The 25812-nt window shown below is 35.2% G+C and overlaps 4 protein-coding genes across 4 annotated transcripts in view; 3 read left to right on the top strand and 1 right to left on the bottom strand.

The window, feature by feature from the left end:
* The window catches only part of LOC134844510 (cyclin-L1-like), a 213885-nt gene that overhangs the window by 20728 nt on the left and 167345 nt on the right, over positions 1-25812 (top strand). The gene's annotated exons all lie outside the window — the stretch shown is intronic.
* LOC134844511 (ectonucleotide pyrophosphatase/phosphodiesterase family member 5-like) overlaps positions 1-25812 on the top strand; it is a 232724-nt gene that overhangs the window by 20727 nt on the left and 186185 nt on the right. The window lies entirely within an intron of this gene.
* LOC134844140 (probable rRNA-processing protein EBP2) lies at positions 2923-24571 on the bottom strand. Its single transcript, XM_063860658.1, has 7 exons — positions 24346-24571; positions 19185-19444; positions 8318-8441; positions 7865-7954; positions 5713-5915; positions 3414-3588; positions 2923-3070 (listed from the first exon to the last, which is right to left on the bottom strand). The coding sequence occupies exons 1-7, from the start codon at positions 24544-24546 to the stop codon at positions 3008-3010; spliced, it is 1116 nt and encodes a 371-aa protein (XP_063716728.1). The 5' UTR covers positions 24547-24571; the 3' UTR covers positions 2923-3007.
* LOC134844561 (ras-related protein Rab-13-like) lies at positions 11077-13975 on the top strand. Its single transcript, XM_063861289.1, has 3 exons — positions 11077-11491; positions 13135-13433; positions 13671-13975. The coding sequence occupies exons 1-3, from the start codon at positions 11392-11394 to the stop codon at positions 13878-13880; spliced, it is 609 nt and encodes a 202-aa protein (XP_063717359.1). The 5' UTR covers positions 11077-11391; the 3' UTR covers positions 13881-13975.

The following is a 25812-nucleotide window of genomic DNA, read 5'->3' on the forward strand; positions in this document are numbered from 1 at the left end:
GAAAAATTATATACAGCGTTTTGATAGACAATTTTAACTGAAACGAAATCCAAATCATCTGCTCGTAGCGATGTGTAAAATTATAACCTCAAAATTGCAAATTACATTCAAAGGAAAAAACGCTTCTGAGTAAAACGCTTAGAACATGTTCTCCCAGAAAGCGGTATCCCAAAATGTTCTTTTGCCAAAGTTCGACCCAGTCAAAAACTAAACACTTCAATTGAAATCATATAGCTCTGGCTGTTTCAAACTAACAAACGGTACTGCGCGAGGTTTTTTTATCAAACCAGTTTTTTACCAGACGAGCGTTTAGCAAACTCAAAAAAATTACAAAGATGAAACTCTAACATTAAGCGCGCCATTGGCAAGTAACGAACACTTCACTTCCTCCGCAGCGCTTACATTTGGCACGTGCGTTATCCTTCGCTTAAATCAGTGTTTGCCGCTGGCTAAGATTATTATGCTTTTAAAGTTGATTTATTTGCCGCTAAAAAACTAAATGTGACAAACCGTGAAACAAATTTTGTAAGTGGGAGATCTACTCCAGGGTAAGCGTATTTTTACGTCTGTCAATCTTATTACTGTATTTTTTTTACGTCTTATATTTTTATTACGCATGTTTTTTGTTTCGACCATTTGAAAATGACCGTTTGATACTTGGTGTTCGGGTGTGTTTTAGTTTTTTTCCATGCAAAATCAAGTACTACAAATAAACATCGAAAAACATTGAGTGATATATCATATTAAAGCTCGTTCAGTTGCGATTCGAAACACATTTTAAAAAGTCCAAGAAATTTTCCCACTGTTGAAAAATCGATTTGAAATTTTTGAGTTTGAGGGCAATTTCGAGCGAGTAAAACGATGGAGTAACGTTCGTTAGATATAGATAATAGCCATTTAGGCTAGAAAAACTTGATTAGTTGCATAGTTCTATAATCACACACGCAGAAGAAATGACGCCAATTTGAAAAAAAAAATTGTGGAATTTTGTTTATAAGCTCTTGCTCTAAATTCGCCACTTTTGAAAGCAAAGAAAAATGGCTTCATTAAGTATTATTTCGCTGCTGTTTTTGGTTTGCTTGAGTTATTACGGCGCAGCTCATCATCCAGGCGGTTCCTCATTCCAAATCGGAAACTAGGGACTTCAACAGAAAATTTTTTTAACGAAATTTGATTTTTTTTTTACTTATGGGAAATTTTTGTTTATAAGCGGTTGCTCCAAATTCGCCACTTTTTAAAGCCAAAAAATGGCTTCGTTAAGTGTTCATTTGCTGTTGTTTACAATTTGTTTGAGTTGTTAGGGCGCAGAGCATCATACAGTTTCTCATGCCACATCGGAAAAAGGGGCTTCAAGCAGAAAAAAAATCTAAAATGCCACAAAATTTAATTATTTTAAGAAGTACAAGGAATATTCACTCAATTTCATGGATTTTACATAGAATAAATAAAATTTTCCAGCTGTTTCATGAATTTCGAAAAAAAAAATAAGAACCTTTTAAACTGCTAAAAGCGTTTTATATCTAACCAAAAAAGGCAAAGATGCACTTCGCAAACACTAGCAAAAAACAACAGGAGAGAAAAATAAAAACTCAGGCTAAATAACGTCGAAAATAAAAGAAATACCCTACGAGATTCGATCAACAGCATTCAAAACCACAAAATTTTGTGTCAAAAATCCCTATTAACTTGCTGAATACCTCGACAATAAACCAACAATAAACAGGATATAGTACAATACAAGTTAATAAACCGCCATAAAATTCTATGCCAATTATACTTAAATTGGCGACTTGGGTTAGAAAAAAATGTTCACTCGTAGTATAATAGAAGCGTTAATTGGAGTACATAGAGGGAAAACGGAGCTTCACACCAATTGCGACACCAAAATAAAATGCAAAAAATCAAAATTGCGACACCAAAATAAAATGCAAAACACCAAAATCAAAATCAAAAAAGTGACGGCAAAAAAAATCCAGAAAAAATTTATTGCAATTGTTATAAGAATCAATAATCAAACACAAAGGAACTTTTCATGCTACACAAACCTCATTCATTTATTCATAACGAATGAATCATAACGCCGAAAAAAAAACATTTTTGTCAAAAAATTGAGATCCCGAAAACTTTAACTATTTCAACAAAGAATTTGCAGAAAACCTGGAAAAAATCTCTCTAACCTTATAAACATAACACAAATACATCAAAATTTATACGCAACGTTAAAAGAACTGGATCACAGCAAAAAAATTAAATTCCGTAAAGAAATAAATACAAGCACGAAAATTCATTTTCCCCAAAATTTCAGCCAGAAAGAATCACACTCCTCAATTTCGTACGACGCTCGCCATAGATTTTTGTAGACAATCAGTTGTGAATTTACTATGGATTCAATCTAAATTTACCAAATCTGATATTGACAGTTCTGTAAACTAATTTGTTTACGGGCAAAAACTAGTACCCGATTGCAATACCCTTGCTGATCGGAAGGGTAAATAATTTAAGCAGTCCAAGAACCGGCTGATGCAGCATGCAAATGTCAATATTGATTTTTCACAAAAAGTCTTTGGATTGATTTAGACAAAATCACTACAAAATGATAAAGCGATAAAAACAAGTATGAGACTCGTCAATATTAAAAATGGTACGCGAAAACTTCACGTTAACTTAAGAAGTCCGCGAAGTTTCAAATTTTTCAGAGCAAAAAAAAACATGAAATGACTCCCTTGTTGTATAATTAAGTTCAATAATTCATTTCATTTGTAATATTGATGACTTTAATACTTGTTTTTATCGATTAGCACGTACAATCAATAATTTTTTCTCTCAGACCATTCTGCTCATTTACCAGCTACCACTATGGCTGGATTCAAATTTTTTTGATTGATATTGAGTTTTTGACGTATACATTTAACTTGAAAACGGTGGACGAAAAGAATCCAATTGATCGAAAACAAAGTTAAGGACAAGGATAACAGCAAGAATAACATCAGTTTATATCAAATGTCGTCTACTTTTTCTTCTTTCCTTTGCCTGCTCTATTTGAACTGGAACCACTGGTCGGTTGCTTCCTCTGAAAACAGAGATCTAACATTTCATTTCGTGATTAATAAGATTCGCCATTTAAAGCTTGAAATGATTTACGAAGTCAACAATGAAAACAATAAAACCTTCTTTTTAGTGCCTTTTTGAGACATTAAAACGTTTATTGTCTAGAATTAGCATTGATAAATAATTCATTCCACATCACTAGAATCATATTCTGATGAGACGGAAGCCCAAATCAATCTGCTGAGCCTTCAAGGATAACAGCCTTGTTACATACTGCACTTCATAAAAACAACCTTAAACGGAGAAATAATGATATTCGATAATGAACGAATCAGTCGCTCTAGTTTCATCACATTAATACCCACCTTGAATCCCGAGGATGTTGAGCCCTGTCGTCGGGTGTCTTTTCCGAATGCATTCGTGCTCTTCTTGTCGTTGCGTTTGATGTTCCGCTTCTTCCCTCCATAGCCATACTTCAAGTCTTTTGCTTCTCTCAGCTTATTGCGCTTCTTGTTCATTTCCCCAATTTTAGTCGAAGATCTGAAAATAAAAACTGAATATTCAGCCTAAAAAGCCATAACTTTAAACTTCTCTTCTCGACATTGAGACAACTAACTGCGGAATTGTTTGTGGCAGCTCAAATCATAGCTGAAAGGGAATAAACCTAGCCCCAATACAGTTGAAACAGTTTCCGCTTTCCTATTTTATCAAATGATTTCGAATTGAAAAGAAATCAAAACTCAAACCGAACAACAAAAACTTCGGCCTGATTAAATTTAAAGACTTTTTTCTCAGTAATAAAAAAATGTTCTAAATTTGTGTCTTCACTTCCTTTATTGATACTTAAAACTATAAACATAGCCAGTTGACAGTTGGAAAAGAGTAATGAACGCAAGGAAACTAAAAAAAACGGACTTTTTTAAGCCCAGATACGAAGATGCGCTCCGCAAACACTCGCGAGAACACGACCAAAAAGCAGCTCTATCAAGTGAAATAAAAAAAGTCGAAATAAGCCTCGAATTAGAGAAAAAACTCGGCTACGTGTCGGATTCGAATTTCTGACCTGGCAAATTTGAGTCTCACGCACTAGCCACATGCTAATAAATTGCCAATTCGATGCAGCCAAAGTAGCACCAAATACAAAAAGACACTAGTTTTGCATGTAATAAATGGGAAAGCATAAAGCCAAATTATGTATAAATTATGCCTTTCAAACAAATTGTGAGATATTCTGAGTTGGAAACTTAACGAAATCGAGATTTTATCATTGTACTGCTGTTTGAAACGAATAACTTTTTTCGGTTCATTAGATGAACTAAGAATGCATCAGCTGTGTAGACTTTTTACTAATCAACTGTCAAAGCACCTATTATCAAAAAGCTGTAACGGTGCCCTAAAAGTGGCACCAATATTTGCTACTTAGGTTGGAAAACAAAAGATCGTACTAATACACTTTGCTTCGCAAATGTAAAAACTTTTGAATTTCGAAAAAAATAGATGGCTTTAAAGCTCTTTGAACTTGTAGAACAGTACATGATTGACCTTTTTTTTGATAACATTAGCCCAATATGAGAAAATTGGATCAATAGGTAGAAATTTTATTTCGCTGGGAAATCTGATAATCAATTTCCATTTTCGAAATTAGAAGTCGATCACGTTTTTCGTGACCTTTACCCTTTCACTGTTCGATAGCGGAGTTTGCCTTCCTTTTAACAAAAGAAATGAAGTGAACTGAAAAAGAAATCACAAGTCAATCCGCGAAAAATCAAAATTGAGCGTGTACAAATTTTACGACTTTTTCCTGAAAAAAAAAACAAAAAAATCGTCAAGACCTATATAAAAGTACTTTTCTACAAAAGAACTGATATTATTCATATGTTAATTTGAATGTTCCAGTCTCACAATTACGCGTCCGCGTTGCCATAGAGGCGGAGCTACAAATTGAAACACTAGCACTCGGAAACCTCTCAAATGTAAACAGATGGAAAACCCTAAGACGGGAAAAAATAAGCAAACTTAAATAAGGATAGTCGGTTGCTGTTTTACTAGCACAGAATGTTCTGTACAATTAAAAAAAAACGTTTAATTCTTTTTGTACAAATTTGCCGCTGCTATTTTAGATTACACGATTTAACTAGGTAAAAAAAAGCTAGAATGAGTAATAATAATGACTAAAAAAACGTTAATAATGCAGTACAATTAAATTTCGAGCCAAACGTCTATCAATTTGTCTTATTCAAAAAAAATCAGACCCGTTTTTCTCGACATCGGGACAACTTTTTCTAATTTCTTTATGGAATCCGAATCACGAAGAAAATGATGGCTTTTGCTGTAAATTGACACCAGACTTGACCCTCAACAAACATTCAATGGGGAATTCAAAACTGCGAAAAATCATATCTACATCGTACCTTCCCATATTAAGATAAGAGTACCCTTCCTTGGCAACTTCACCATAGTGACTTGATGTGGAGGGATATTTTCTCGATTTCACACTCAGCAAAAAAATAAGCGCAAAGATTCCACAACCCCCCCCCTCCCAATTTTAGGCTGTAAGCAACTGTTTTTATAAGGTTATCTGTGCAGATCAAATAATTTTGAATTAATGGGCCGAAATTGGCTGATCGTGTAACACTATGGTAGCAGTAACCAACTGGTACTAACTTCCTTTTGGCTGTGGCGTTTGCGGCGTTTTTCATGAGTGCTTTGGTGACCACTCTGTCTGTGAGGTCTATGGTCTTGTTGCCTGTTAAGGAGTCCTCGTGCAGGAACGAGAGGTCTTTGCTCTTGCCCTTCCTCACAAGATTCGTCTTGTCAATCATCTGCTTCTTCTCTGTCAATTTCGTCTTTTCTTTCTCTATTTGCACCTGAACGGAACACAACAAATGACACAAAATCGTAAAACAAGAGAATTTCGTACATATAAGTGATAAATCTTATTTAGTTTATTTCAAGTTGCGATAATATGTTTGTAGTAAACCAAACTAGACGAATTTTAAAGAAACAACGATGTCCTTAAAAATCTTAGAATTTCTGGAACAAATTCTGATTGACCCTTTTTTGATAAAATTAACCCAATTTGAGTACACTGAATCAATATGTAACTTTTATTTATTTCGCTGGAAAATCTTAAACTTAAGATTTCTGAAAACGAAACTTAGTAAAGGAAATGAGCTGAACTTACAAAAAAAATGAAAAGTAAATTTGAGCCTGAACAAAAAGTAAAACATATATCTGGAAAAAAAAACTAAAAAAATATCACGACCTATACAAGTCTTCATTAGATAAAAGAAAATCACAAGTCAAACAGCGAAAAATCAAAATTGAGCGTGAACAAATTTTAAGACTTTTTCCTGAAAAAAAATTAGCAAGACCTATATAAGAGTCTTCACTACGTTCATTACTCTTAAAAAAACAACAATCAAATTTTAACAAATCGAGTTGGTAAAACTACAACCAAGGTAAAAAGCAAATTTCGATTCGATCGGATTTTCAAAATGATAAGACACTTAAAGCAACTACAGTGAAATTTATTCGCACCAAAAGCAAAAGATTCTTAGATCTGGCATCTAAGCCGACAAAACATAAGCAGACAAATAAAATGCCGAAATTTTTTTGAACCGGAATTTTCGCCGAACAGATTCTGGTCAGATTCGAACCCAAGACCTTTGCCATCCCAGGCATATCCGTTACCACGAGGCCAAGGGTGCAGTATGGGCAGTTGACAGTAGGAAGTTTCTATTCGTTATGAACCAAGGTACCACCAGGAGTCGATGAACAAAGTTGTGGACAAAATTATTTACGGGAAAAAAGTCTAGTACCCGATTGCAATACCCTTGCTTATCGCAAGGGTAAATATTGGAACCTTAAAAACATAAAAGTTTGCAACTGGTTCATCGAACTTCTAATAAGCTTAAATTTTTACACATGCTTGACTAGTAAAAACTAGTCAGCAATAAATGCACTTTATTAGAGCGGATAAAATTCCCGTTGCTTAAATTATAGCGCATAAAAACTGAACACAAACCGTGCAATTAAATTTGAGACTGGCTGCAAAAAAAAAAGATTTTGCTTGTACAACACTAGCCTTGCTTAAGTAAAGGTAAGTAATGCTTCATCAGAATTTGATTTATATCTCAATTAAGAAAAAGGTGATACGGCCAAGTTAGGGAAAAATCGCTGCTGAACAATCACAAGGTCACTTGCAGCGGTAATTTCACAGGAACATAGGTAACAGGCATCACGAAGCGTTGATACGCTCCACGATAAAAAAACTACTCAATTTTTTGGAAACTTTTACAAAGTTCCCAAGTTTCATAGAAAGAATCAATTCAACTGAAATTATGTTGAATTTGAAGCATCATTTAGAAATTGCATTTCAAGGAAGATCACTAAATCATATTTTTTACTAAATCACTATGTAATTATTAATCCGCTGGGAAATCTAGAATTTAAGATCCATTTTTGAAGCGTAAAGTACACTCCATTTTATTTGACTCACGTCACTTTGTTCATTAATACTTGAAAAAAGCAAATTAAGTCGCTTAAATATTAACGCTCATAATTCATCTTTGAGAAACAGATTCAAGTACTGTTTGGTACGAGTATACGCCGCTATTACGAAGCAAAAAATGGATAGAAGTTTTTAGAACAATTAGACTTTGGGTCCTGCCTTTTATTTCTTTTAGGAGGGTTTTTGAACTTAGCACTTTTCTGAGGATCAAAATTGACTTAACTGATTGCTGCATCAGCTTCTAGTTATCCTTTTTTATTTACAGCGACGCTTGATTGCTGCCGCTCTCAACTAAGCACTCACTTTTTTGGCGAATTTCTTGGCATCTCGCAATTTTCTGATCTTTTCCACTCTCTCAGCTGTCTTGGACTTGGCCAACAGTCGCTCTCTGACCTAAAACATAAACATTCATTCGGCATAGTCGAAACATTACATTAAAACCTAGAAAAGCTAGTAGTCACTTTTTCTAGTAAAGCTACAAACATTAATGTCCTTTAAACGATTGGGAGCATATTTCAAGCATTGGCCGAGAAAATCAAAGTCATCATGTATGTGATCTGATAAAACATATTGCTAGCCTCAGTTTCAGTTTCAATTTTTTGCGGCCTGCCAAAACTTATAATACGCAAAATTTAGTGAGGTTTAGATAAAAAAATCTGGCAACCTTCATACCCAGGGGAAAGATGATGTGTAACATTCAATTGAAATGGGAAATACATATTGCTAGATGATTTATGAACAATTTATCCTATTCACCTTCTTCATGTGTTCGTCCGACTTGGCCATTTCTGCGAAGAAGTCTGCCGGTCTCTCCGTCTTCACTCCCAGCTGCCTCAATTTGGGAAGAGCAATGGCCACTGCTGCCTGTGCCTGGCCAAAACTAAAACATAAACTCATCTGTCAAACGAAACAGACGATGTATAATACAGCTACAATATAAAAGCTTATCAACCAAACTGCAAAAAAAAATTACTTTTCTGAATATTACTTATTGAAAATAACCCATACATCAGCTTGAAGCTCCTTGAATTTTAAAAATCTTTTTGACTGACAATTTCGGTAGAACTAAACCAATTTCCAAATAATGGAGCGCATAGACAGAAACAAGCAACTGCTAGTGAAATCGAGCAATCCTCAATATATACTCGATTACTATGACAACGCATTTCCGACACAGTGAAAGCAGATATCCTATTCAGAGATCAAAATGTAATGGACCGGAAACAAATCAATAGACTGATTTGAAAACTAACACATTGGCGAAGCGGATTTATGCACCAATTTCGACACATAGCAAACCGCAAGGCAAGCTAATAAAAATCAACGAAAAGTCACGACTTGCCTCGAATGAAATTCAAAATGGGGAAAGTAAGGCAAGAAACATAGCTGACAGACAGCTGGAACTGTGACTCGCGTTTTGAAAAACTCCAACTTTCAAAGAAAAACAAACATGCCCTTGAGGCTCTTTGATCTTTAAAAACAATTTATAATTGATAACTTTTCTTAAATTTAACCCAATTAGGACACACAAGGCAACTGTTTACTTCTTCTGAACACTTTTGCAGTTCGATAGTGGAGTTTGCTTTTATATTATAATACATATCCCAGAAAAATACTTGAGCGAGCAAATTTAAATTTTTTCCTTAAAAAAATTATCACGACCCAAATAAGTTTTTTCATTGACACTTGATGACAATGAAAAAAAAACGAAGAGGTAACTAAACTGAAATAATTCAAGTAGACGCTCGTTTGGCCAAAAAATGGTTATATGAAACATCAGCTGCAATCTCCACTTTAGAAAATCTAATAAAATGAAAATCTAATAAGATAGAAAATCTAATAAAATGAAGAACATTTTTGCCTTGCAAACGACGCAACATCAGGCAATAAAAATCTAAGCCGAAACAATTTAAGCCAAATAAACCCCTTGAAAAAATAAAAACTTAGACGAGAGACACTTGGAAGAGAAAAAATAAACTCAAACAGAATAAACAGAAAAAAAAATTTGTTTTTCAAAAACTTCAATTTTCGATTTTCAAGGAAAAATAATTGCCAATGAACAGTTGGGAAAGAGTAATGAACGCAAGGAAACAGAAAAAAAACTGATTTTTTTTTTGAAAAATTTCAACTTTCGAATTTTAAAGAAAAAATATTAGCCCTTAAAGCTCATCGAATTTCAAGAACAACTTATGATTGGTGCTTTTTTGATTGGGTTTTGATAAGTTAACCCAACTTGAGAAAACTGGATCAATAAGTAAACTTTATTTATCGCTGGTAAATCTGGACATTAAAATCCACTTTCGAGACTAGAAGTCGATCTCTTTTCTCTTTATTTTCACACTTAAAGCTGTTCAAAAGTGGAGTTTGCTTTGCTTCTAATAATGGAACAGAATTGAACTTGAAAAGAAAAGTCAAAAGACAAAATGAAAATTAAGCGTAAAAATTGAATGAATTTCCAGAAAAAAAATTACCAAGAGCTATGCACGTGTTCAACACGTTCATTACTCTTACAAATATATGGCCATAAAATTCAGAATTTCATGAAAAAATTATGATTGACACTTTTTCGATAAAATTAACTCAATTTGAGAAAAATAGATCAATAGGTAAACTTCTAATTCCGCGATGAAATCTGAAAACAAAAATTTACTTTCGAAAATATAACTCGTTCACGTTTTTTGTTAGCTTTCCACTTGTTCTTTTCGACTTGCCTTCTGTTTACCAAAGGAAAGGCGCTGAACTTGAAAAGTAATCACAAACAGCCAAAAATCAAATTTGAGAGACCAAATTTTAGGACTACTTCATGAAAAACAAACAAACAAATCATCAAGACCTACATAAGAGTCTTCGCCACGTTCATTGACTCTTAACGAAACATTGCGTATAAATCTAGATTGATAAATCTAGAACCAAGATCGAAAACCATTTCGGAAAAGGTATCAGAAAAAATTGGTGATCACGTCTGCTCGGCTGGCATTCCGCAGGAGATTAGCTGTTCACCTGAAAAAATCTAGTACAGGTTGCAATACAGAGCGCTTTTCAAGTTACTCTCAAGGTGGAAATATTATTTTAACTTTAACTCGATTGACAGATCGGTGTTGGAAGTCCACTCATTTCCTTCATGCTCGGATCAATGTCCAGCGAGGATGATATTCCTGCGTGTGGAAACAACTCTCAACCCGGGGAAAAACACTTCAGCAGTGGTACAACAAAGGTTCTCTGTAAAGAGCTGATCAGCTCGTATGTTGGTTCCATTCCTCTTGGATTAATTATTACAGCTTTGCTCTCATGTACAGGGATGCAGCAAAAACATCTGGATTTTTATAGTGGAGGGCATTTTTGATTTATTTAAATTCTAGACACGTCAATTATTTGAATATCCAGATTCCATACCATGGACACTATTTGGTCGCATGATCAAACGAACATTGCAAACAACTATCGCCATTCAAATGGAGTTTCTTCAATGCCAGAGAGCACGCCTAATAGTTGACACACACTATAACATGCAACAACAAAGATGATGACACTTTGATCTTTTTGTGTGTTTGACTGAATAAACTGACCCATTCCATGCCATTTCATGTCACGTCATGGCTCTTGTTGCTTTTGTTTCAAGTCCGTTTCGTTGCAGATATATTTAGCAATAAGACTCAACACTTCCACTTGAACAGCAGTAGTTTTTTGTCTCTCCCATTTCAACTCTATTGTCTTCGACTAACACATCGAGTAGTTGGGTAATTTTAAACTATTAGTTGATTACTCATTTCTTCTTCTCCTTTGTTACGACTGGGCTAGTTAGTAGTGGTTGTTAAGTGTGGTCTGTTCTGATGGTGGATCACGACCAGGAGTCGGTCAGGTCCTTCAAGATCATCCTCGCTGGCCATGGCTACACCGGCAAGACCAGCTTAGTCAGACAATACACAGATGGTACGTAGTGTTAAGCAGATCGATAAATAGCACATCACTCCATTGCAATTTTTCCTTTTTTATAGTTCCTTTTCATAGCTAAATACAACTTTGGGGCAACTTATTGTGCTATTTTATACAAAAATAGATCTTATGTGGTGCAATTTGGTTGATCTCAAAAATAACCGGGTGAAACTCAAACAAACTCTATCAAATTGAGCGTCTTTCAGCTTAACAAAGCTTGGAATGGAGAAATATTTGTTCAGCTAAGTAAGACGCTAATTTTGATAATATTTAATCTAAAATTGGCTGGTAGCTGCGCTTAATTTTGTCCGAATAGAACTTAATTTTGTCCAAATTAAACTAAATTGAATTAAATTCAATGTTTTGTCAAAAACAAACCAAAAAGTATGCAGTTACTTAAGGAGAGAACAAACCAATCTGGAAACTGCTTCAATGAAGTATATCAAAAAATGCGATTGCTATTCCCGCACCTGCGAATTGGGAAAGCTTAGTTGCAAGAACAGCAAAATAGTCAACCGGAGAATAAATGAATTCTCAAATGATTTTATTCGCTTCAATTTCGTCTATTTTAGAATTCACTGAAATCTAAACAAGTCATCGAATTTTAAAATAGTTAAAACTTTGAATGACTTTATCAATTCATAATTCGGGAGGTAGCAATCCAAAATTAGCTAACAAGTTAAACATTTTGGTTCACGATTACACAAGGAGTCAAACGAGACCTTATTGTTGGTACTTTTTTTTGTTTTGAGCAACCTTCGCTGATAATCCTTAGCATGAAAATTGTAATTCATTTGTTACATACATGAAAAATTGGTAACTCAGTTTGTTCAGTCTTTTGAGAACACTTTTAGTGAATCTTAATATAAAAATACATAATTTATTTTAAAAAATATAATCATAAATAGCGTGAAAAAAAAAAACAACTTATTGTCTTTAAAGAAAAGTAAATTTGTCATAAACAATTCCCTTTGCAATAGACAGGTCTTAAGATCAAACGTATGCTGCAACTCTTCCGAGGGAAGACTTATTGACACCTCGACACAAGTTTTACCTCTTCGCATATTTGGACCAGTTGCACTATTGCAATTACAGAGCGTAATTTTCTTTTCATTTGGCGAACTTACAAAATCAAAGGCTAATCCACCAAAAATTCAGTACGAACAGGATTTTTTTTTCGTAAAAACGAACAAACAATTAATCAAGCGACTTGAATAAGTCTTCACTCCCTTGATAGACACTTTGCACGACTTAATACCCTCATTTTTGAGAGCTCCAAATAAAAAAAGCTGTTTTTTCCTCCCAAAAAATTGTCGCTTGGATTAAATAAATAAAATTTTACGCCAATTTTCAAGTTCCAAAACATTTTTGGCTCAATTTTACCGTTATAGTTATCAGAATTGTTTCAAATTTGCAATACCCTCCTGATAATTTTGAACCTCCCGCAATGAGAAACGCCTTTTTTGTTTTGCTTTTTTCTCCAAAAAATGTAAAATGTCCAACCCCCCCCCCCAGTAATTTTCGGTTCTTCCCACGCGAATTAAGCACTGCACAGCACTTCCATAACAGACATGCACAATAGCTGTGAAAGAAGGCTAAGCAAAATCACAGTCTGATCTCAAGTATGTCTCACACTTTAGGACGCTTCAACGAGACCTATGTTGCAACTCTTGGCAGCGACTTCATCGTCAAAAGAATCCAACACGCCAAAAGAACGGTGGATCTGAACTTGTGGACTTTAAGTGGACAACACTGCGACATATCAACAGTTCCCTCAGTCAACTTCCGATTCGCAGACGCAGTGGTGATCGTGTTCGCCATCAATGACGAAAAATCCATGCTTGTTCTGGACCAGTGGCGCCAGAAGGCGGAGGAAATAGTATCTACGGACACCATTTTTGTACTGGTGGCCAATAAGTGTGACATGAAACGCATGCAGGCACGGTTGCAAAAAAAAACACCACATAAGAATCAGTAGTGTTATTTTAAATCAAGTTTGCTAGTACGTAAAATTTGTTTTTAAACCTACTTCCATGTTTCTGCTTTCAAACCTTTCATTTTTCAAACCTTAATTAAGAATCATCAGCAGTTACTTACTTGAAAGCCAATTTTTGTCTTCTTTCTAAACTGAAAAATTCAAAAGGTAGCTCAAGCCAATTTGCAACCCTGGATGCAGGAAAAAAACCTGGAAGACATGGCCGGCAACTTCTACGATCACTACTTCCAGACATCGGCTAAGACGGGCGAGGGAGTGGGCAAGTTGTTCGAGACAGTGACGGACATGATTGTGGAGAAACAAGCCAACAGAACCGGCAAAAGTACCGGCTTCAAAATCAGACAGCCCAGCAGACGCAGAAAGAAGTCATCACCAGGATGCTCATGTTGATTGCAACCCATCAATCGTAGAACTAATTTCAATCAAATTGCCTAATTAAAAATAGTGAAAAATTTCTTTTAACGGCAAAAATATAGCCAACAGTTGGAAAGGTCAATGAACGCAAGTAAACAGAAAAAATTGACTTTTTTTTTGAAAAATACTCATCTCTTTCAAATTTCCAAAAAAAGAGATGCCGTTAAGGCTTTTTGAATTTCTAGAGCAAATTAACAGCCAATCAAAGATCGGAAAAAAAAATGAACGCAAGCCAACATAAAAAAAACACTGACTTTGTTTAAAAAATTCTCAACTTTCAAATTTCAAAGAAAAAAATAGATGCCCTTTAAGCTCTTTGAATTTCAAGAACGTTTTATGATTGGCGCTATTTTGATATCATTTACCCAACTTGAGAAAAGTGGATCAACCGGTAAAAATTATATTCCGCAGGAAATCTATAAATACCTATAAATTAAATTCTACTTTCTAGAAATAGTTCGTTTTTTTTTTGCGCCATTTCTACGTTCGTATTTGGAGAGCGCTATTTACGTCACTTCCAGCAGATGAATTTCAATTGAACTCAAAAAAAGCATATATACCTAAGTCTATCAATATTTTAAAACTTTTTCCTGAAAAAAAAAACAAACAAAAAATCAGCAAGACCGATAAAAGAGTCTTCATTACGTTCATTACTCTTTATAATTGACACTTTTGTGATAAAATTAACCCAACTTGAGAAAACTGGATCGAAAAGTAACATTTTCATTTCGCTTTCGAGATTTGAAGTTGATTACGTTTTTCGTTACCTGTAACTGAACTTGAAAAAATATATATCAAAAGTCAAACAGCGAAAAAGTAAATTTGCACAAAATTTAAGACTTTTCCTGAAAAAAAACGAAAAGAAAAATCATCGCGACCGATATAAGAGTCTGGCCTACTTTCATCGAATCTTTAACAGAAAAGAAGATACAGTAAAGATAACTAATATCTTGAGCAAGAAATTAAGATAGTTTAAAATTAGTGGTTTGCTGTTAGTAGCTGCAAACATAGGATGCCACCCAGTCCTTGTCCAATATCTCGCTAAAATTAATTACAATGGATTTCAACGGGAAGAAAGCCCAATCTTTAACACATTTATGCATCAGAAGGGCTCATTTGACCTATTAAAACAACCCTAAGAAACCATTTTTAAAAACAATAGCTAAAATCAGTTTAGCTTTCAGAAACTTGATTTCATATAAAGGTAAGTTTTCAAAAAAATTACACAGAGGCGATGTTACAAACATTAGCCAGAAAACGGCAAAAAACTCTAGAATGTGCAACAAGAAAAATAGAAATGCCTCGAATTTGTAAAACTTTTGTTTTGGGTCGGATTCGAACATGTGACCACGACAATTAGAGTCTCCCGTTCTCGCATTTGCATTACGGGCCCCTGAAAGAATAATTACAGAAGCCACTAACGAAACAGCTATAGATGCTTATAAATTGCCAAAGATATGCAGCAAATGCCACCAAATATATATAAAACTTGTGCACAGATCGGCGTTGAACCTCCGACCAGAATAATAGGTGCCATGCGTCCTTCCATATGTGCTAAGGTCACAAATAAAGCAGAATTTCCAGTGCTACAGATTGGTATGAGCAAACACTAATACACTACGCTCGCTAGATTAACAGAGGCGAAGCTTCGCTTCGCAAGCACGACAAAAACCAGCTCTATAAATTGCAACAATAAACATAAGAAATAAGCCTCGAATTAATAAGCCTCGGCTACCTCTAAGATTAGTACCAACGACCTAGTGACCAGGAGACACACTAACCATTCAGCCACGGAAGCTTAATAGGCTCCAAATACTACCCGCTACAAATAAAGAAGAGAACAGGTGCTATGCAATTTCCAATTCTACAGTGAAATTTCAAATAAGAGAATACTTTTATCGTAAGCTTTTATTTGCGAATTAGGTTAGAAAAAAAAGAAGGTTCATTATAACACACTAAGATGACCGCAAGTTTCAAAACGGTCTACTCATAGTTATTTCACGAAACTGAAAAAGAATTGAAAAATTTTAGTTTTCGAATTTAATGACATGCACTACTATTAGCCTTTAAAATTCGCTTCTAACGAGAGGAAATTTAGTAAAAAGCTGCTGAAGTTTCAGCAATGGAGACGCATTAATCCCGAAATTTATACAATGGCTAAGTTGCACTTCGCATACACTTCGCTACTTGGAAAAGCTGAATGAGTAAAACTTTCAATATCTCAAGTGACGCACGCCAACTAAGAGTCTACATAATTGCTAAGTGAAGCAAGCCAATTATGACGAATTAGCAGTACCAGTCAATTTGAAAAGAAATTTACCAACTAACATGCCTCAATTTATAGAGCGGACGCATTTTAACTAGTATACGAAAAAGTTCATTAAAAACATCCGACCCTGCCCAGGTTTGAACCCTCTTATTTTGCTGCTGGTGTCGTTCCCTACCTCTACGCTACAGAACCATGATACCTGAAAGCTAAAGTGCTATTTGTAAGATAATAGTCTGTGGTAATATCCTTAGCATTGGCTGTACTTAATAGCTGGATCAAAATGGAAACTTTCAAAATAAACACATTTGGGACTTAGGTTCATACTATGACACAAGCTATACTTGTGTAAACACAAGCGAAATGGGGCTTCACGTCAATTGCTATACAAAAATATACCATTTATCGGGGTAATCCAGCGAACCTCTAACAAACTTGATAGACGCTCATCTGACAAAATCAAACAGTACGGAAGAACCAATTGGTAAAATTAAAAAATGAATTATGCAACCAGATAAAATCATGAATTCATGATTTGATTAAGGGCGTTTTTCTACTTCCTTCACCCCCACCATTGAACTTTAGGTTTTAAAAAACTACTTTAACAGTGCCATAATGCAATGAAACTTGGCATGATGAACAAACTAACATTGTGAACAAATTATTTCAGCATACCTTAAATCGTAAATTTGCAATTTTCGCCATATTACACGTAAGACCAAAAAATATATAAAATTGCGACGAAGTGGCAATAAACTGATTCTCGCAAATGAAGAAATGAAGACAAGGCTTGATGCAATGCTTTTTGATGACTGGAAATACCAAAAAATAATGTTCTATAAGTTCATAACTTTGCCTTGAATGATGTTCTATTTGAATTAAATATGTCGAGAAACACAATTGTCAGCGTTAAATAAGAAAATTTAAAAAAAACTACGGAGCTGCAACTAAATTAGCACAACTTGCGTAGATGCCATTTGAACCAAAAACAACATTGTAATAAATAAATTCAGCCCCCCCCCCCCCCCCCCCGAATCTGGAAAACAAAAAGGACAATCATTTTTCTAATCAAACAGCGCGATATTGGAGTATGTCAATATAATCGATATAACAAAAGCCGAAACTATTCAATTCGAAAAACATTTCAAGCTAAAACAAAACGAAAACGGGCGACTATCCAAAATCAGAGTGAATCAAATCTAGTTTTAATTATAGAGAAAAATGTTTCAATCACAAAAAATTTCACGACGGTAACAAGTAAGCCGACAAAAAATAAGCGAAGGATAAGCCAACATTTTCATTATTACCAAAAAATTTTCTGGTAGAATTAAAACTCAGGATCTTTGCCTCAGGCGCTATGTTCTGATGTGATAATCGCAGTATAATTACTAATCGCAAGCACAAAATAACATGTCAAAAGGGAGCACTCAAAATGCAAAAACCATTTGAAAGAAAATTACCTGCAAATTACAACCGCTTTGAAAGGGGTTTGAAAATCGGACATCCTATCCAAGAGTCAGTTGCATTTACCACTAATCCACTACCGCTTGTAATACACTACCCTCAAATGTGGCCGATAAATGCTTTTTATTTAAGCAGATATAGGTAATGATGCTTGAAATCGCAAAAAGAAAATAAGCTGCCCAAAGAAACTGAACATAAGAATCAAACAAGAAAATTGCTACTGTATATTTAAAAAATAGAATGATCATCTACACAGAGGCGAAGCTGAGCCTCGCAACATTTGCGATACAATTCAAAACACTTCATTCCAAGCTAAAAAAAAAGTTACTTCAAAAAAACCAAAAAATTGCAAAAAAAGTTTCACACCTTTGCTTCGGATGATGTTCATAAACAACCTTAACACTCAATGAGGTTGTTAAGGTTTTTAGAATCAATAATCGAGCGACAACTAAGGCGAAAAAAAATTGGGTCGACCAAAATGTTACCAAAAAAACTAGAACAATTTCAAAAATTATAAAATTTCAAGGCGATTACTTTTTCATTTAAAAAATTACGGCAACAACAGTTGTGCAGCAAAGATTCACAATCTGTTCTTTCAATTATACCCTTAACCTCAGATTTGACGGAGTTTCTAAAAAAAAGAAAATGCTTTCAAAAAACGGTCAAAACTCTTTTCAACCAAAGCATATGCAGGGGAGATCCCCAGAACACACTCTTTTGATTGAGTAATCTCAGATTTGTCTCGGTACTGAAAAAGTAAAGTAACCTAAAAAAGTGGTCAAAATCACCTTCCCACAGAAACTTCTGAAGTCTTAGAACGCCCTGTGAAGAAAAATGGAATATCCAAGCACACAAGGAAGTAGCCGGTCTCTCTATTGATAATATATGTATTTGAAAATCGGTAAAATAAATCGAGAAAAGTTCCAATTTTTGCGAAAAGTGCAAAAACTCATTAGCGTCTCAAAAAAAATAAAAAACAAATCGAATCCCAGACATTTTCAAAGTATCTATGTTTTATCAAACAGGAATTAGCCAAAAATAATCCAGATACATTAATAAAAAGCTATGGAGCAAAATTCAACCAGATATAAATATGCGAAGGTTCCGCCAAATAATGAACACCTTTATCTGCGACTTAAGTTTGGAAAAAAGTGGATTCCGTAAAATACTACTGCACAAAACGAAAATCCTACGACCCATCCCTACTGAAACAGTCCAAAGCAATTCAAAAAACTACGCATCAAAAGTTGACTAAGCCGATATAACATAGGTCGAACCCGTTTAATCGAAATCTTTTTAAAGATCAGAGATGACACAGAAGCGAAGCTGCGCTTCACAAACAATAGCAAAAATACGACAAAAAAAAACTTTAAAAAGAGTTGAGCAAAAAAGACGACGTGATCTTCAAGGAATGTGGTTGTTCTTATAACGATTTCTGCTTCAGAGCTGGTCAATTGTGATGAAATAAAAACACAAAAGACGAAGCTGAAAACAACAAATATTTTATATAACTTTATTGAAGGTTTTTTGTAGCAAGGAAAGATACTAACAACACGAGTTCCCGTTTGAAGTCATCATTCACCAGGTCATTTGACTCAATAGCCTCCAGCAGGTCATCATTTCTCACACACTGGGAACTGTCCAGGGGCTCACACGTGACATCCATCCTCTCAACCCACTCCAAATTATGTTCACGCAACTCAGTTGTCAGACGCTTGATGCTGTCTGCGTCATAGATGGGTTTCTCCAGCATCGGAAGCTCCACGTTCAATCCCGGCTTCAGAAGCCCACTTTCGAGCGCTACTTGCAGCTGAAAGTAAAAAAATACATAGAGGCAAAGCAGCAATTCGCAAACGAAACCGACTAAAACTGGCTTTAAAAAGCAAAATGAGCAAAAATAGGCCGTGAAAAATAAAATTTTCGACATGTACCGCAATTAAACTTAAGCTGCCACCAATAACGCGGATAACACTATTAAATTGCCAATGTTATGCAGCAAAAATGGTAACAAAATGAGCACTATTTTATACGAATTGGATTAGAAAAACAGATGGCTCGTAATATTACACAATACTTTTGAAATCACTTGAGTAAAAACGAGAATAGACCGGTAGCACAATATCCTCTGAACGTACCTGTCGATGTGCATGCAAATCACTAGCTGCGAACGGGATGGGCGCCTTTTTCAGGAATTCTACCCTCTCATTAACCCAAGGATCCCCTATTATAGGGTTCCGTATTTGACTCGACCAAGAATAAAAGTTTTTTAAAAATATATATGGAAAAAATTTGAGGTAAACGCGTCAAAAACAGGAAAAAAATCGAATAATCTGCAAATGAACATAGCCAACAGACAGTTGGAAAAGAGCCAATGAACGCAAGTAAACAGAAAAAATACACACTAGCAAAAACACTTTGATTTTCTAGAACAATTTAAGACTAGCACTTCTTGATAAAACTGTATCAATAAATAAAATCTTCATTTCGCTGGGAAATCTGAACATTAAAATCCCCTTTCGAAAATAGAAGTAGATCAAATTTTTGTAATTTTAAGACTTTCGCTGTTTGAAAGTAGTTTGACTTCTTTTAGACCAAGAAAATGAGCGGATTTATAAAAAAAATTAAAAGTCAAACGGCGAAAAAGTAAATTTGACTTTTCCTGGAAAACGAAAAAAAAATCATCACCATCTATAAAAGAGATTGAACTACGTTCACCAACTCTTAAAAAAGAACTTCAGCGTCGCAACTGAGCGTCGCAACACGTGCGGTACAAAAATGAATAACAATGATTAAAATCAAACGAAAAAAAAATAAATTGAAAAAAAAAAAAATTCACAAAACCGTTTTTGATATTAAAAATTGGAGCAAAAGCCCAAAATAAGCAAAGCAATTACCTGTACCATTGAAATTTATACAAGAAGCTTTCGGAATGATAAAAAGAAGTCCAATTTTTAAAACAGTCCTTTCAGCGGAAATAAGCAGACAGACAATAATCTAAATTAGCCGAAAACTTTCAGTTTCGAAAAAAAACAGGTTTCGACTGGAATCGAACACCCGGGCTTTGTGGTCTTAAGCGTGGATTTTACAGCTATTAGGAAGAAATTTGAAAAAATGAACCTTCGAAACAAAGTCGGGTTACGGGAAGTAAGAAGACAAAAATAGACAGACGGACGATAGTCAGAAAAAGCACAAAGACTCTATAAAAAAAACTGGTCCCGGTCGTATTCGAACAACAAGAATAAGCCATCTCGATCAGTCGTGTTAGCTCTACGTCTGATGAGCCGGTCGGTTGATAGAATTCGAATTTAAAATTACCAAGCGGTAACAAAGCCAAAAATATCTGAGCAGAAACCCTTGACGACGAAAAAAAATCAAATTAATTTTAAAAAAAGTCCCCTTTCCCCTCAGAACGCACAAACGCACACATTTTTTTTGTTCTCAAACGACGCAAAAGGAGGCCACTAGTCGATAAAAACCGAAACCAATTAAGCCAAAAAAAGACGATCCTTAAAAACAAAAACTTAACAAATCGAGTTGGTAAAATTACAACCAATGTAAAAATCAATTATCAATTGGACCAGATTTTTAAAATGCTAAAACACTAGACACAACTACCATAAAACTAGTTTACTGCAAAAATAAAAGATTCGTAGATGTGGCAACTAAGCCGACAAAATACAAGCAGACAAATATTATGCCGACCAAGTTGATTCAGAAAATTTCCGTTCGAAAAAAACAGGCCCTGGTCAGATTCAAACCAAAGACCTTTAACGTCCCAAGCGTAATCGTTACCTCCAGGCCAAAGGTGAAGAGCGAATTCAAAACTTGAATTCATTATGAAACAAGATACCAACAAGAGTCCAGATGAGAGACAGGAAAGCACACAGAGGCGAAGCTGAGCTTCGCACCATTTGCGATACAACTAGATCTATCAAAATAACAAGATAACTGACAAGACAACATGCCCAAACAACATAATGCAAAATCAGCATCGGAAAAAAATTAACCAAGCGCCGACAAAGCCAAAAATATCTGAGCAGAAACACTTCAAGCCCAAATTTTTTAATCAAAAGTTATTTTAAATTTTTACATCACCCTTACCCTCATAACATATACAGGCATCACAAAAATATTGTGCCGTAACAAACGACATAAAAAAGAGGCTACTAATCCGATATGAACAGAGGCGAAGTTGCACTTCGTATACACAAGCAAAAATATGACCGCTAAAGCTACTAGGAAAAACTGAATGAGTAAAACTTTGAGTCTACAAAATTTCTTAGGTAACGGACGCCAACTATGAGTCTACATAATTGCTAAGTGACGCAAGCCAATTATGACGCATTAGCAGTACCAGTCAATTTGAAAAAAAAACTTACCAACTAACATGCCTCAATTTATAGAGCGGACGCATTTTGACTAGTATACGAAAAAGTTTATAAAAAACATCCGACCTGGCCCAGGTTCGAACACTCTTACCTTGTTGCGAATCTCCTTCCCTACCTCTACGCTACAGTCTATGATACCATGAAGCTAAAGTGCTATTTGTAAAAAAAATATAGTCTGTGCACAATTCTTAGCATTAGCTGTACTTAATAGCTGGTTATTGATCAAAATGAACATTTTCAAAATGAACACATTTTGTCGTAAAAATAGTTGCGTCGCAACAATATTTGCCATCTAGGTGGGAAAAAAGAGAGTTCATAATATAGCACAAGCTTTGCTGGTGTAAACAAGTTGAAACCTATTAAGCAGAAAAAAATGAAATTTCAACGGTGCGTGCGGGAACGTAAAAATTGTGCTGTCCTTGAAACGACCCAAAATTACATCGCAAAGCCAATCACAAATAGGCCAAAATAATTTGGGCCAAATAGATTTATTAAGCGAAACAGAAAAAAAGGAAATACGAAGTCAAGGTAAGTAAAATTACAAGTAAATCAAGCACTAGAAGCACCATTAAAAAAAGCGCGGAACAAAAAATTTGGCAAGTATGCCGACAAACGATAAGCAGACAAATAATATGCCGACAATTTTATTTGAATTATTAAAACTTTTCCCGTTTGAAAAACAGGGCCAAGTCAGATTCGAACCAAGGACCTTTGAGTCCAAGGCGTGTTCGTTACCTCCATGCTAAAAAAACCGGGAACGCTAAGAAATCTAACTTGATTATGAAACAAGGTTCCACTAGAGAAGACTCCAAATGAGATGGAAGAAAGTCTAATACCCGATTGCAATACCCTTTTGTTAATAATTTTTTACCTAGAGAGAGGGAGAAATCATTTTTCACCTAGAGAGAGAGAGAGAGAGAGAGAGAGAGAGAGAGAGGGAGGGAGGGAGGGAGGGAGGGAGAGAGAGAGAGAAAATTGAAAAAATTCTCAGACAGCTTTGATTGGTTGGAAATTCGTTCTGAAACATCTTAGTCTGAAATATTATTTAACAGAAAAACGAAAAAATGCAGACCACACAGACTACCTGTTCCAAATTTATAAGAGGCCGAATCACGGCTGAAACGTTAATTATGATACCACAATTTGAAGTTGCCTTTCTCTGAGGAAGTCACATTCAGCTAGAAAAAAACAGACCCTAGCCAGTCCTTCCCACTCAGAGAAACTGCTCGGAACAATAATATGCTGAAAACAACGGCATATGCAATGTGAGTACGAATAGACATGTAGAGGATGGCAACGCAATTAAAAATCCAGCCTAAAAACTTGTTAGAACCTGTTGTGTATCTATTTTAACGTGCACAAAAACGTAATTTTGAAGAAACACTCTTTCTGCAGAGCCAAAACGTAGCTTAGGTGCAATTCAACATACTATTACAAAGACAAACTTGGAAGACCAAAACAATTCGCACAAAGATGGACTTAAAAAAGTAATCTGTTGCCTATTTCACTTCAGCTGCAACTAAAAGACTTGTTACTCTTTAATAAGTTATTGCATGAACACTATGATAATAATTGTTAATGTCTGGGCGATTGAATCTCTTCAATATACATCAAATTACAGTATTAGAGATGGAAAACCAAGATTTGAGATTCCTTCTTTTTACAGCGGATTGTAAGCATAGAAGATCACCTGCACAAAGTTAGTTCATTGAACATTGTTGCGAAACCTCCTGGTACTTCCAAGCTGCAGCTAAAATTGCTTCAAGAAATGCCTCATCTCCAATTGTGACAAAAACTCATGCAAAAGACATTGTTTCTGTTCTTGCTAAATAGTATTTTTACTTAAATTTATTCCTTAATAAAACTCAACTTTTTTATTGATAATGGAGTAGAAGCAATTTAAACTCTTTATTTACAACTACTACTTACTACTCTTTTATCGATCTATGATTTTAACCTCGTGTTTCCATTGACCTTTCTGAAAACTGGCCGGAAATTTGGTCTCTGATGACAATTTCTTCGAGAAGAGGCCAAAAATTCCGTATGGAAGTAGTGACAAATAATTTGCATCTTTTCTTGAGCAAACTTCTCTGCACCACAGAAATGACTTGACAGAAATCGAAAGCATCCTCGGATTAAGTTAAAGGGTCGTCGACCAAAAATGGATGCATTGAAGTAATATCAAAAAAGACTCCTTTGACGCTAAGAACAAAGAGGAAAACTCTGGGATAGCATAAAACTTGAATGATTATGAAATGATTTGGACAGTGATTGGAAACTAGGCATTGCATCCGCGGTTTGCGAAAAAATATTATTTGCTGACCTCTGTTTCCGAGTCGACGTCGGCTGGTTCCTCCTCTGAAGTCTGTCCCCACCCTCCCTCCGCCTCGGCCCCTTCCTTCCCCTCCCTCTCCCGCTCCTCCGGGGCTATTCCGTCATCCTGGTAGTTGGACGTCATCGCCTCCAGCACATCCTCTCTCGCCTGTTTGATGCCACTGTACTCTCGCTTCCTCTTCTTCGCCATTTCAACCCTCTACTCTCATCATTAAAACCTGAAACGAGCAAGTAAAATAGAAGACCGAATAGCCAACAAACAAGAAAAACTTGCAACGAAATGATTTAACTTCACAACAAATTTCGAATTACTTTTAACAGACTTGAATTACGTATTGACTTGAATTGAATCTCACTGGACAACACTTCGCAGCCGTGCGTTTCTGTAAACATTTAAAGCTGCCAATACCTGGACGTTACAATGCATTCATCGTTGCAGACATTTACCAATAATTGAAAGGAACAATTCGAAACAAAAACCAAGAAGATCCGGCTGATATTTTTAAGCCTTAAATGATGCCATGGTATGAAAAAAATTCAAATGAGAATTTGTGCCAAAAATAATGCATCGACATTCCATCTCAATAACTCTTAAACAAAATTCCATACATAAGAACTGTCATTCAATACAAAGTTGTAGAAGCACAGCAAATTTACGTTCCGACCATTGAAAATGGGAACTTTTGCCTTCGGGTGTATTTTAGTGTTTCCTTTTAATTTTTTTCCACGAAAAATCAGGTACCACAAATAATCATCGGAATGAGTGCAGTTATGAACCAGATAAAAACATTTTCAGTCCTGATTCGAAAGAATTCAAAAACTTCAAAAAAAAGCCCCAGTGATGAGTTTTCGCTTTACCCGCTCGAAATTAGAGTAAGGACTTCATTTGAGTAGTGAAAACTTAGTTCTGGTTTCTCACTAGAACTAAGTTTTTCAAAATAACGAAGGTCAAACTGGTTTTGGAAGAAGCTTCAAGTATCATTTTTCGGCCATAGTGTTTAAAAAATATAAAAAATTCTGCAAAATCGGAAAATAAAAAAAAATCGCTTTGTTTGTTGTTGATTTTTCGACGGAAACAGTTGGTGATTATCTCAATTCACAAACCTTTTGCGTTTTTGTTTAGTTGTCTCATCAGTGAATTAAAGAAGATTCTGAAAACAGGGTCAGGTTGAACACTTAACCTCAGAATTGATACGCTAGTTATCGAATAAATCAAAAAAGTTTCAACAAACGGTCAGCGTTTCAAAAGTATGACTGGTCTGAAGGCCCTAACGATTTACAAAATAAAAACTGGGCTCTCAAAAACAGGCAGACTTTCAACAACCTGTTTTGAAAACCTATGACATCAGATTTGGCAGGATAGTTATCCAGAGAAGTCCAAAAACGATCATCGAATCAAAATTCGACCTTTTCGAGAATCATAGCTTTTCTTTTAAAAAAAATTGGCCACTTTTGC

The sequence above is a fragment of the Symsagittifera roscoffensis genome, chromosome 4 (assembly GCF_963678635.1).
Source record: "Symsagittifera roscoffensis chromosome 4, txSymRosc1.1, whole genome shotgun sequence".
In the NCBI taxonomy this organism is placed as follows: Eukaryota; Metazoa; Xenacoelomorpha; order Acoela; family Convolutidae; genus Symsagittifera; species Symsagittifera roscoffensis.